Raw genomic sequence first — 12,978 nt, 5'->3', positions numbered from 1 at the left:
CACAATGGCCAGGTTCTGAGTCTGGTTTGAGCCTAAGCCCCATTTCCATCCACACACAAGACAACCTGACTCGGGTCAGCAAGCACTCAGGATCCGGGTCCTAGGACCCTGTTAGTGGGACAGGCCAGAGCCCAAGTCCTGCTGCGAAGCCCATTTATTTTGCATCACGGACGCACCTCAAGCCACAGACCAAGTCAGGAGGTCTGCGGAGTGCAGTGTGGACGCATTAGCACGGCTGTGAGACTTGAGTCCAGCATCGTAAGCCCGGGTTTACAATGCAGGGTGGACACTTCAGTGCAGGCCTAGAAACACCGAGTGTGCAAGCCCAGCTCCCACAGACCCCGGTTTACAAGGCAACGTCGACAGACTCTCAGGCTCCTGCTATAATTATGACATACAGTCTAAGTGCTGTGTTCTGGCAACTCAATCTTCTTAACAGACTGCCGTGGAAGTTCAAGCTAGCGGGTTTAAATCAACAGCTAATGATAAACATCAGCTGTGGCGGGATGACTTTGCAAGCCAATAAAATGCTTCCAGTGTATAGTAACAGTACTGTCATGCTTCTTTAGACACGAACCCGGTGGGTGACTCTGACTGGTTCTGTTCAGGGAAATCTGAAAGAAAACTTTTCAGATTGCGGAGCTGCAAGCGTGTCTGACCTTTAACAATACCTTCGGGGGGCACCCAGCGCGAACCCCATTCCGTGGCTGCTAGCTTCAGTCTTACCTGGTTATTTCCTCCTTCAGAGCAGCAGGGTCGGTGGGATAAAACTTCACACGAAAACACATGGTGAATGGAGGCTGGGCTGCAGCGTAAAATGACAATGTTACGGTCACTCGAATTGTATCCATTGAGAACAAATACACCCGTGCCTTCCTCAGCTATTAACCCAAATAAAGGAGCTAGTCAAAGCTTTTTCAGGACCAGATCTGGCTCCGCAGTTACGTATCCCCCCAAAGCACAGGCAGAGAGCTCATTAATAGCAAGGGCAGTTGTGATCCCAACTCCCCAGGCACCGAGAGAAAGGCCTCAAGCACCTCCCTTTGTCATAACGGCAAAAGAATTCAACGGGGAAGCTAAAAGCCCCTCTTTGCCTCCCTGTTCTGCGCAAGGATTGTGGTGTAAATAACAATCTAGAGTCCTCCAGTCTCTTAGACACCCAAGAGTACAAGGAGGACACTGCTTGAAATCTGAATGGCCTGTCTGTCCGCTCCCCCCAATCCCTACCGACACAAACACAGTACACACACACACACACACACACACACACACACACACACACACACACTATAGGCTAGACTGTGAGCTGGCCTACACAACCACAGAGGGCGGGAGGGGTCAGAAAGATGATTCCCACCTCCACCTTAGCCAAGCAAGGGCTGCTCATAACAGCAGTCGTTGTGCTCCTACACTTGGCTTCCACCCTACAAGCAGGATGCTAAAGACAAGGGAGAAGGACAAGGAGGGGATGGGGCTTCCGCCACACAATGCCCCTGGCTCCTCCTGCACTGGCCCGTGCAGCAGAGGGACAGCTGGGGGGAAGGGGGACGGGGAGATCTCTAAAACACAACTCAAGGAATAATGGGGCATTTCCAAAGGGGATTTTCATTGGGCCTCCATGGCTGTGCCGACAGTACACGTGACGGTATCTGTTGTGTAGGCAATAAAAGTTCACTTTTGCTTGGAAAACAGGTGGGCTTGCAAATCGTTATTTGCTCACTCGGATCATTTATCCATGCAGGTACCGGTTTTGTTCAAGCAAACACAGATTTTGCATGTGCAAAATGGACATAGTTACATTGGCACAAGTAGGAGGCTTAATGAAAATTTGCCCCCGAGAGAATGATTTCATTTTCAACGTAACAGAGATACTCAGAAGGGCACATTCGCTAGGTGATGCGCAGGGAATAACCCACACAAGTCAAGTGGCTGAACCAGAGGGAAATGCTTATAAAATTAAGGGGAGCATGCATAGGCAACATCGGACATCTTCCTACATAGATGCACAGTAAAAGCAATACTTACCTCTCATCTGCTTCACAACAGACTTTGTAAACTCCAACCAATGCTGAAATGAAAAAAAGATTTTCTTTTTAAAAGGACCAGTAACAAATACCCTTGTGTTCATGTTGTAAGGCCTCCTCTTTGGGGTAAAAATAAAAGAAACCGAAAAAAATGGGTTGAAACAGAGGCATGTTTCTTTGAATGACCAATAGATTATAGAGAAAAAGAGGGGACCATGCAGCAAGCTCAGAAGTTTCAAACGAGGGGGCCTGATATTCCACTGCCTCACATCTTCTCGAGTGCTTTACACCGGTCCAAGGCCGGTGGAGGATCAGACCCTAGCGTGTCAGATGCAAATCCCGATCACCACAACGACCAGCCACTGGGATCCTGACTTTGTTAAAGTACGTGGAATCTTTTAGGAACATTTGCTCAACCAGCTGCACCGCACGCCAGGCTGAGACAAATGCCCGATCCCTGGGATAATGAGAACTCACTCCTGCGCCCGTGGAAGCTCATGGGAGTTCTACCACTGACGTCAGTGGGGGGTAAGTCTTCTAGTCTGGCCCCGTGCTCACAACGTAGCTTGTGCCAGCTCACACGGGGGTGGCAAACTCTAAGCAGCCAGGAAATCAGAAGGGGAGCCTGATACTTCACAAATGACAGAGCAGGTAGTGCAGCTTCCCTATGATCTCTGAGGAGCGACAGCTGCAGAAGAAAAGGAGTCAGAAGAGGCAACCGCCGATACCATGGGCAGGGCTAGCAGACAAACCTCCACCCCACTCCTGTGGGGTTTAACACTGACAAGGACAGCACACCTGGAAGAGCGAGCTGCTGGTATGTGCTAAGACTGCTGGAAATCACTGGGCCTGGCCACGCGGATCAGATAGTAATGATGGGTGCCTCTGAGCAGGCCAGGCCAGGCATCAGCGCCATGGCATGGCTCATCCGAGCGGGGCAGCAAGGACTGAGTTTTGCTCTGAAGGTTGTCCCACCTCCAGCGGCTATCCCAGCAAAGAACACAGCCCCTGGCTAGCCCCGTCACTCTGTCCTCCGACTGCCCAGACTCCCAGAACCCGCAGCCCGAGAGACTCAGCTGTACTACGGCCGGGATGCAGTGGGCATTTCGGTCTAGCACTCTGTACCTGCAGCACTCTGATGGGTCTGACTGGAACCACCTCATTTCCCAAAGGAAGGCCCCACCTTTGTTTAAGTAGCCCCCTCTCCGCTCCTTCTCAGGGCAGCGCTAGCTTGGCTGCACTGAGGCCTGCATCTGGGCTGCTGCTCACCCCGGGTTAATTGGGGGCATCCCCTGAACCGGGGGGTGGGGGGGAGCTGCATTTTAAAGGAGCTTGGCTCCCTGCAATTTGCAGGCTGAGAATCGGCCTCTGATCAGCACCAAATATGGCAGGGAATAAGATGGCATCAGTGGATGTAAAGTGTCCCCCCAGTATCAGTGTCCACCCTGTAGCACAGAAACATCTTTCAAGGCATTTCCTTCCCTCTGGCATCCTGGGGAGCGGGGGGCAGAGGAGCTGGAGGGAGAATTTCCCTCTCTCCCTAGAGTTTGACCAGCCAGCGGTTTCCCTTCTGCCCTAACTCCTTTAGGCCCAGGGAACCCCTGAGAGACCATGTCACATTTCTAGGACAATTCTCGCTCTGCGCCTCCGCACGGATGGACGAGTTTGCCACGCTTCCTCTCAGCAGCCCCATTATATCTGACTAGGTATCACCATCAAAGTCCATCTGACACTGGAGGGGGAGCATTTTATCTCGCCGTGTCGAGCAAGAACTCTGCCAGCCGGACAGCAGTCTCTTCTGCTGGCATCTCGAAGCGCTTGCTGAGGTGAAGTACAAGATAGTTGGGAAATATTTCCCCTTGCTTTACTAGCTGCAACATCCCAAGGTCAGGTGCCAACAGATCAGTCAGGTTACGTGCCAAAACCATTCATCTTCACCTTGAGCACCTTCCATTCGCTGGCGTCTAGCGCTCCGTATCGCCCGACTGTCCGATTCCTGACAGCGCACAGCGAGCTGACAGGACACTGTCAATGTCTAGGCCCACGTGTTACCCCCACCTTTGAACGGGTATGTTATAGCTGGACATGTGCTTTGTGTTGCGAAAACAGAGATCCATCACTCCCATGCTGAATGATTAAACCCAAAGTGGGGCACAGTAGGCCTGGTCTACACCTAACACATAAGTTGGCCTAGCTACATGGCTCACGCTGCTGAGATGTTGTTAAGCCGAGCTCAGCCCCAGTGTAGACTCCTGTCGAGCTAGCTGCCGTCTCTCAGAGTGATGGAAGAACCCCATCGGCTCAGCTGCAGTGTTTCTAGCACAGCCATACCCTTAGTATCGGTCCTGCACTATAAAAATGTAACAAAACCCATCGATGGGTGCTGTGATAAACCCCTCCCTATCTGAAAAACTGCCTCTTTCAAATCGCAGCGGGAGGATTTTGCAGCTACCCCCAAGCCTGCTGGATCCCTCCCTCTGTCCGGCACAAACACCTCTCTTTTAAAGGGATGGGTCTTGTTGTTTAACTTTGCTGTAGTGCCACAGATGCATGCAAACAGCGCTGGGACGTACAATCAGCACAGCTGCGTATGCAAATTGTCGTTTGCTGCTTGGCACTGTCTGGAATGATTGATTGAAATCACCCAAGGTAAGCTAGGGGGCCAAAAAAGAACATCTTTAATTATCACAGGACAGAGTAGGTTACACTTGAGGCCTGTTTTTCTGGAGTGACTCTGACAGCACTTTCCAAAAAGAAGCCGCAAGTTCTTATTACAGCAAGGTTTTGCAACCAATGCTGCTAACGTTTGTGGCCCAACTTAAAGGGTGATGCAAGAAACTAAAAGATTTCCCTAGGCACAAAGAGAGGGCTAACAGATGCCTGGGGAGAGGTACCACAAAATAATAGAGAAAAATGACATCACAGCAATCAAGGGAAAGGTCAGTTAACACAAAACATTGCAGGCAACGTGAAGAACTATCCCAAGAAAACAGCACGCATGCCACAAGAGCCAGCGAAGAGTTACCCTGGCTCAAAGGGAACCCATAACACTTGCATCACGCAGTACGTACAGTAGCACTGCCACCACTGGAGAAGCCGTTCGTACGAGACCCCTTTACACGGGCAGGACACGGCACACCCCAGCTAGGGCACCTCGCCTCCCTCCCCTTTCCTGGGGGGGGGGATAGCTCAGTGGTTTGAGCATTGACCTGCTAAACCCAGGGTTCTGAGTTCAATCCTTGAGGGGGCCACTTCGGAATCTGGGGCAAAATCTGTTGGATGATTTAATTGGGGATTGGTCCTGATTTGAGCAGGAGGTTGGACTAGATACCTCCTGAGGTCCCTTCCAACCCTGATATTCTATGATTCCTTGAGAGCAGCTCAAGCTCTTGGAGGCCTTAGTTGAGTCCTTGAGGAGGGAGAATTTCTTTGGGTGGCCAAGGGAGGAATGAGATTGAATGAAGGAAAAGGCATCAGGAAAAACCTCTCCCCAACAGCAAGACCTGCTAGGCAGTGTCTAAGATCCCCCCAGGGAAGTGGGGGAAGTCACACCACCTGGAACACTTCACACTGGACCAGATAAACACCAGGGCACCCCTGGTAGGGAAGGACTACAGGCTCAGGGCACCTGTCCTTAGAAGCCATCACCAATTTTTATGGTCTGAGAAAAATTTCAAAACCACTGTTTCTGGCTCCTCAGCAGTTCTTTCCTCACCACAGTCTCTCAAACGACCAGTTCTAACCTGCTGACGGTTCGTAGCTACACGGCACAGTCTCCTTGCCAAGCCTGGCCATACTTCACCAATAAATACATTTGCAACAAATATCAGATACTTTTTCTGCATGGCCCAGAACTCTCTGCGGGGCATGTGCGCGGCTGGTACAATCACACTTCCTGGAGACTGGGAACACTGGAGTCAGCTTTGTGCCTCCGAACTCATCCCAGATACGCTGTGACGGCAGCACGCGAGCCTGGCTGCACGTTTCCAGCAAGCCCCTGCGGCTGCCCACGCCCCAGCTCAGTCACGTCTCTGAGCAGCAAGGGTTTGCTTTCCAGTAAGAAATATTTACTTGTGCAGCAGTGATAATGGATTGAGGAGGCAGCCCCATTCGTCAGATGTTAAACGCGGTGCTTGAAACTGAGAAATGCAAAGCCAGGCAGCTCTCGAATAACAAAACTGCCACATTTTAACTGCATTCCTGCTCAGCCCCCTCGATTCTGGTCACACTGAAGCCAGTCGGACACCGGGGTCACTCCACTGAGTTCTGTTACGACTCCCATAATACACACCAGCCAGTCGTGCCCGTTAATTGAACTGCAATGGGCCCAAGAAAAGCAACAACAAAAAGAATGACAGTAACACAACCCAAGGGTGCTGGTAACTCTCTGAGGCCAACCTTGCCCATTTCAAGGGGCGGGCTCCAGCTGACCAGCTCTTTTTGAACTCTGCATCCAGTGTCTTCCAGGCCTTAACGATGCCATAACCACACACACAGCCACGCGAGTTCTCAAACTCAATGCACAACTTCAAGAGCGTTCCTTCTGATCTTCGCATGGTCAGTGATGTCAGGACCAAGCCCAGGACTTTTTTCACACTAAATGCCATTATAACTTCAGTTTGGACAAGACAAACCAGCTCATGTCCTCCATGCCTCCATCCCAACCCATTGTGTAGACATTCTGATAGAAGAAACAATGTCACCGCTTGAGTCTATTAATACGTACTGAGAAATTCCCAAAGGCACTTCTTAGCCTTTGTGTGGATTCATGGTGCATGCAGTTTCCTGTATGGTGCTCCCTTTTCAATGGCCATGCAAACAGACAACACACTCCAGTGTATCACACACAAGGCCTTATCTGTATATATATTTAAAGAGGCTATTTGCCAACAAGCAGGAAAACAAAGAGGCAACACAACCAGAGTGGCAGTTAGTGATCAGTCAGAATCACTGCAAGAAAAATGTTGCTCTCCACCGTTAAAGAGCTACCACACTTTACCCATTATGAATTCAGCCACTCCTTCGAACGAGGTTATTCATCGCCTGTGACACTGACGAGTAGGAAGAAAGGTCGGAGAGATTTCAGAGAGGAGCATGCAAGCACAAGTGCCCAGAAGAAAACTTGCAGGGTTAAAGAAAGGCATTGGGAGTCAGCTGATCACTAGCACACAGGAAAGACATCGAGGTCACTGATGCTGCTGCATCATCGTTAGCCAGGAAGTTAGCCAGGGGGACCACAAAAACCAGTGAGTGCCGAGGAGACAGCAAGCAAAGCCTCCTGAGCCCTGGGGTATGTTCCACTGGGAGAGGAAAAGGAGCCAAGTGAAAGATCTCCGTGCTTAGTGGAAGTTAACCATAACAGCTCAACTCTTGGCACCACCTCACTCTTCAGGGAGCTGTGCTGTAAGTTCTCTTCCCCTGCGTATCCTCACTGTTTCTTAGACGGAGGATTGAGCAGGAACAGAAATTACTCCTGTTCTGATGCTTTTGGGAAAGATCTTGATCTCAGCAGCAAACCCAGTGCTACCAGAATAGTAAAAAACAGTTGGAGGCATCCAGAGCTTCCAACCCATCCGTTTCAGGTGCTCTTAAGGCCTACGCTGTATGCTGGTACAACGCTGCATTCTTTAGGTGTTTTTAAAGGAATATTAATCTAACGTAGAGAACTAACCTTGAGAAATGGCAGAAATAACTCGCACACATATTTATTGCCCAAACATTTTACTTATTGGAGATACTGTGATATTCATTATACGTAGCCACAAAGCGACAGCTCAGCAAGTCCCTGTTCCTGCAATAACACCTGCTGTTGTGTACTCCTGCACCTGGGCAGAGTTGGTTTTGACTTGAATGGGACATTGCAAATGTGCCTGGATCGGTGCTGGCAGATTGCACTGGTCGATCGGCGCCCATCTCCTGCTGTCTGAAACAGCCTCATGAATGCAGGGCCCAGCCAGTTTCTAACCTAGAAGTCTTCTCTATCAAGCTTCCACGTACTGTGTTGTTTCCTCTCATGATTTATTGCCCCAGGTAGCAGCTGCTCTGTTTCCTACACTAGAGGGGACTGGTACATGCCCGTCTCTATGTGAAAATGTGGTTCTACTTGGTAAAGCTACTCTGAAAAAAATGGCCATTAGGAAGTTCCATGTCTGCTTCTCCTTTTCGTCCACACGTATCGGCTCGTTTTACAAATGAAAAGATTTTTTTCCCCTTAAGTGCCAGCTCATCCTGGAATCTGAGAGTCTTGCTGAGTTCTTTCTGGTTCACACATCGCAGCCCATGATAAAGATCCTGCAGTTGGAACTAAGTGAATAATTCTGTGGCTGATGCATGAGCCGGAATACGATCCAGCTCCCCCTCTCAGAGCTGCACAGGCTCTGAAATGCTTGAGGGAACAGGAAGTATCAAAACATACGTTTGTAATGAAAGTAAGCAGAAGAGACACCTCACCTGGTACAGTGTGAATGAGGGAGACAGCTGGCTTTTTGATTGACAGGTGGACCACATTACCCTGCTCATTAACCCATTGGGGTAGATACAATTTCTCAGGCTGGTCTTCTTGCAGACCAGCAGAGACAGGAAAAGCTGTAGACAAAGACTCCTGACAAAGGGCTGGGTTGATTTCTAGTTCTAATTCTAATTCAGTTTACTTCCCTGTTTGTTTTGCACTGTGGCTGTTAGTCACAGGAAGAACAACAATTCTCTCTTTTTTTTTTTAAAAAACAGTGAATCACTAAGAAAAAGTACAAATACAAATCCCAGACAGGCAAGGTATATTTCCCCAGCTAAGGAGTGTGACATATACCTGAAGCAGCACTGCCTTACAGGTTTACTGTAGGGAAAATTCCTCCGGACTATCCAAGCACATCTTGGAACAGATCTTAGTGTAGCTCGTAACTTAGCTGTTACTTACCCTTTGCTTGTCTGGGTCCACAAACCGAATTCCAAAGTAGTCTTTCTCCAGTAAGTTTAGGTGATGGCAGAGAAGGTCAAACAGATACTGACCCTTGGCATCTCTCTGCAAGATAAAGAAACTGCATTTACAAATGGATAGACACACGCCCGCTACATTTAACTAAAAAAGCAAAAGCAGAGGCCCTGTAGAACACTTCAATACTCAACGGCACACCCAGCAGGCTTCGCGTTTGCTGGAAACGAGATGGTGAAGGATTTGCAAGTGGGAGCATGACATACCAATATGCTTGGACATCTGAAACCTAGAATCACACCCAGGTTTGGTTAAAACTCAAGTGAAGTTAATGGGATTAATCACGGATGAATTCATCTCAGTGGGTAATGTTCTGCTCTCCCCTACACTGGTGCAATCGCAGAGAAGTCCCGTTCACTTCACTAGGGCTGCACAGGTGTAACTGAGAGCAGAACCCAGCGTGTTTTTATCTTATTGGTCCTGGCCTGAGAAATGTAAAATCATCACTAAGCACTCAGGATTAATATTAACAGAGATTTTCCTGGGTTGTGTGAAATACCCAGAACCTTTTGCAATCAAGTGGAGTCTAGCTCAGGTTGACAAAAGAAGGATGTTCTGAGTCCAGGCTGCTCCACCCCGACTTACCCTGCCAGTGTCCCAGGTTTTAGAAGAACGTGTGATCTGAATGATCAGACGTGCCCCAATATTGCACAATGGAACAAACTATCAACCCTAACTGAATTATCTTCCTTCTGTTGCTCAGCTCAGACTCTACCAACTCGTGGGCCACTAATGACCGATGCCCCAATTCAGCAAAGCATTTAAAAACGCTCTTATCTTTAAGCAGATGCTTAAAACCCATTGAAGTTAAATGTGTCAGTGCGTGCTGAATTGGGGCCTCGGCGTGCTTACGCCTTTCCCTTCGCTAACTCCAAGTTGCTCCAGGCTTCTGCGGGCCTGGCACTAGATCACTCAAAGGGCCCCATTTAATTTTATATCAATCACCATAGGATGATTTCCCAATTCAATAAAAACCCCTTTCAAATGTTCACCGAGTATGTGCCAGTATTTGCATCCAGCCAATCACATCCTCATTCCCCAAAAGACTCCTTGCAGAAGAACACTGCAGCCTGTAGTTCTGACGCTTCACTAGCAGGCACGTAATTTATTAGTAAGAAAACGGCTTCTAAGTAACTGTGTTTCATTTTTATCATGGAATGGCTGTCACTGGGGCCAGTCCACCCTAATAAAGAACAATGATGCTCTGAAACACTGCAATTACATTCCTGGATACTTCTAAGGGAATGTTTTCACTGTTTTTTATAAACGTCTTGCCAGAGATTCGCTGTCTGTTTTCATAAATTTCCTGCTTTTAGTAATTTTCCTTTCACTTGCTTCAATAATATTTATCATTTATGTAGCACTTTTCAAACATTAACTCTCACAACCCCCTGTGATGCCATCCTTTGTTCACACATGGAAATGGAGGAAGGGGTTTAAGCCATTTGTAGAGCCCTGCGTGGATACCTGCTCCCTGGACAGAAAGTGGGGATATCCGCAGATTTGCAGAGCTGCAGCCATTTGCCTGAGGACTCAGGGTGTTGTTAGCACTCGGATTAGAACTCATGAATGTCCAGTTTACAGTGCTCTGCTCAGACCGTGATATCACACCTCCTGATTTCTGCTGTCCAGTCAAAAACATCTAGTTCTATATTACGGGTCCACAGCGGAAGCTGTAAGATTACCACTCTCTTTTCAAACAGGAAAGCCGCAAAACACTGTACTGATGTTTTAATAGATTCATAGGACTTTCAGGCCAGAAGAAATGATCATTCGGTCTGGCCTCTTGCATAACACAGGCCAGAGAACCTCACCCAGTGATTTCTGCATCACACACACCTTCTGCGTGAGCTAGAGCAGATCTTTTAGAAAGACATCCCGTCGTGGTTTAAAGACCCAAGTGACAGAGAATCTACTGCAGCCCCCAGCAAGTTGTCCCAGTGATTAACTTCCCTCACTATTAAACATTTGCACCTTTTTTCTACTCTGAATTTGTCTGGCTTCAGCTTCCAGCCATAGGAGCTCATTATGCCTTCACCCACTAAAGAGCCATCTAGTCTCAGAAATCTCTTCCCCATCTATGTACCTGCAGACCGCGATCAGGTAACCTCTTGGCCTTTTCTTGGATAAACTATGTAGCTTGAGTTCCTTTGGTCTTTCACTATTTTATGATTCAAGGACTAACTTATTTATTTTTAACCTGTTTTCTCTCTCTCCTCTTCTATTGAGATATTAAGGATAACTTCTTCCCTTCCTGCTCTACTCTGATTTGCATTGCTGTGTGCTGTTAAAGTCCATATTTGTCTATAACCAGCGAGGGTTTTCAAGACTTCATGCTGAAGAAACACCCACTCCTAAAAGGAACTTCTAAACGTTCTAATTCGTTGAAGCATTGCTGAATTACAGCAGAACTCCTTTGGAAGACGAGGATGCACATCCAGTCCAATTACCATTAAATACAGAAAAGTAGCAATGTTTAAACCTCGTCTGTGTAATGGCATTGATTGGCTCTGCTTCCCAGCATGGCTAAACGGAACGTTTTCAGAGGTGTGGCTAGGGGTCTAAGCCAGAGTATATTTTTTTCTGGTTCTTACGAGTCAGTCCCTCCCTGAAGCACTTCAGCTAGTCTGCCAAGAGGAACTGGTATTGGTTTTGGCCAGTTTCTTTAGTCAGCTGTGTACAAGGCCTGGTCTACACTACGACTTTAATTCGGATTTATCAGCTTTAATTCGAATTAACCCTGTAACCGTCCACACAACGACGCCATTTAATTCGATGTAAAGGGCCCTTTAAATCGATTTCTGTACTCCACCCCAACGAGCGGAGTAGCGCCAAAATCGATTTTAGCAATTCGAATTAGGGTTAGTGTGGCCGCAATTCGATGGTATTGGCCTCCGGGAGCTATCCCACAGTGCATCATTGTGACCGCTCTGGACAGCAATCCGAACTCGGATGCACTGGCCAGGTAGACAGGAAAAGCCCCGCGAACATTTGAACTTCATTTCCTGTTTGCCCAGCGTGGAGAGCACAGGTGACCACAGATACCTCATCAGCACAGGTAACCATGCAGGCTGATAATCGAAAAAGAGCACCAGCATGGACCGTGAGGGAGGTACTGGATCTGATCGCTGTATGGGGAGAGGATTCAGTGCTTGCAGAACTTCGTTCTAAAAGACGAAATGCAAAAACTTTTGAAAAAATCTCCAAGGGCATGATGGAGAGAGGCCACAATAGGGACTCTGAGCAGTGCCGCGTGAAGGTCAAGGAGCTCAGACAAGCCTATCAAAAAACAAAGGAGGCAAACGGTCGCTCCGGGTCAGAGCCACGGACATGCCGCTACTACGCCGAGCTGCATGCAATTCTAGGGGGGGCTGCCACCACTACCCCACCTTTGTTCGTGGATTCTGGGTCGGGGATAGTCTCGACGCCTGAGGATTCTGCCGAGGGGGTAGAGGAGGAGGAGGAGGAGGAGGAGGATGAGCTTGCAGAGAGCACACAGCACTCCCTTCTCCCCAACAGCCAGGATCTTTTTCTCACCCTGACTGAAGTACCCTCCCAACCCTCCCAAGCCAGTACCCAAGACTCTGACCCCATGGAAGGGACCTCAGGTGAGTTTACCTTTTAAAATATAAAACTTGTTTTAAAAGCAAACGGTTTTTAATGATTACTTTGCCTGACTTTGCATTCGCGGTCAGTTCAGCTACTGGAAAAGTCTGTAGCTACTGGAAAAGTCTGTTAACGTGTATGGGGATGGAGCGGAAATCCTCCAGGGACATCTCAATGAAGCTCTCCTGGAGGTACTCCGAAAGCCTTGCCAGAAGGTTTCTGGGCAGTGCATCTTTATTCCCTCCTCCATGGTAGGACACTTGACCACGCCATGCTTGCAGCAAGTAATCTGGTATCATTGCCTGACAAAGCCTGGCAGCGTATGGTCCCGGTGTTTGCTGGCATTCAAGCAACATCCGT

The 12,978-nt window shown here is 48.4% G+C and overlaps 1 protein-coding gene across 3 annotated transcripts in view; it reads right to left on the bottom strand.

Moving 5' to 3' along the window:
- The window catches only part of FRMD5 (FERM domain containing 5), an 86,371-nt gene extending 77,329 nt beyond the window's left edge, over window positions 1–9,042 (bottom strand). For 2 of the 3 annotated variants that reach the window (XM_034782833.1, XM_034782832.1), the window contains exons 1-3: window positions 8,938–9,013; window positions 2,026–2,068; window positions 727–805 (exon numbers count right to left, since the gene is read on the bottom strand). In XM_034782833.1, coding sequence (XP_034638724.1) covers window positions 727–805; window positions 2,026–2,032 — 86 coding nt within the window. In that variant the 5' untranslated portion in view covers window positions 2,033–2,068; window positions 8,938–9,013. Of the gene's footprint in view, window positions 1–726; window positions 806–2,025; window positions 2,069–8,937 lie in introns of all 3 variants that reach the window. The other variant, XM_034782834.1, reaches the window with a different exon arrangement.
- Between the last annotated feature and the right edge of the window lie 3,936 nt (window positions 9,043–12,978).

Source organism: Trachemys scripta, chromosome 10 (genome assembly GCF_013100865.1).
Source record: "Trachemys scripta elegans isolate TJP31775 chromosome 10, CAS_Tse_1.0, whole genome shotgun sequence".
Taxonomy (NCBI): domain Eukaryota; kingdom Metazoa; phylum Chordata; order Testudines; family Emydidae; genus Trachemys; species Trachemys scripta.
The sequence above is the reverse complement of the archived record's forward strand: the minus strand, read 5'-3'. Positions and strand labels throughout refer to the sequence as shown.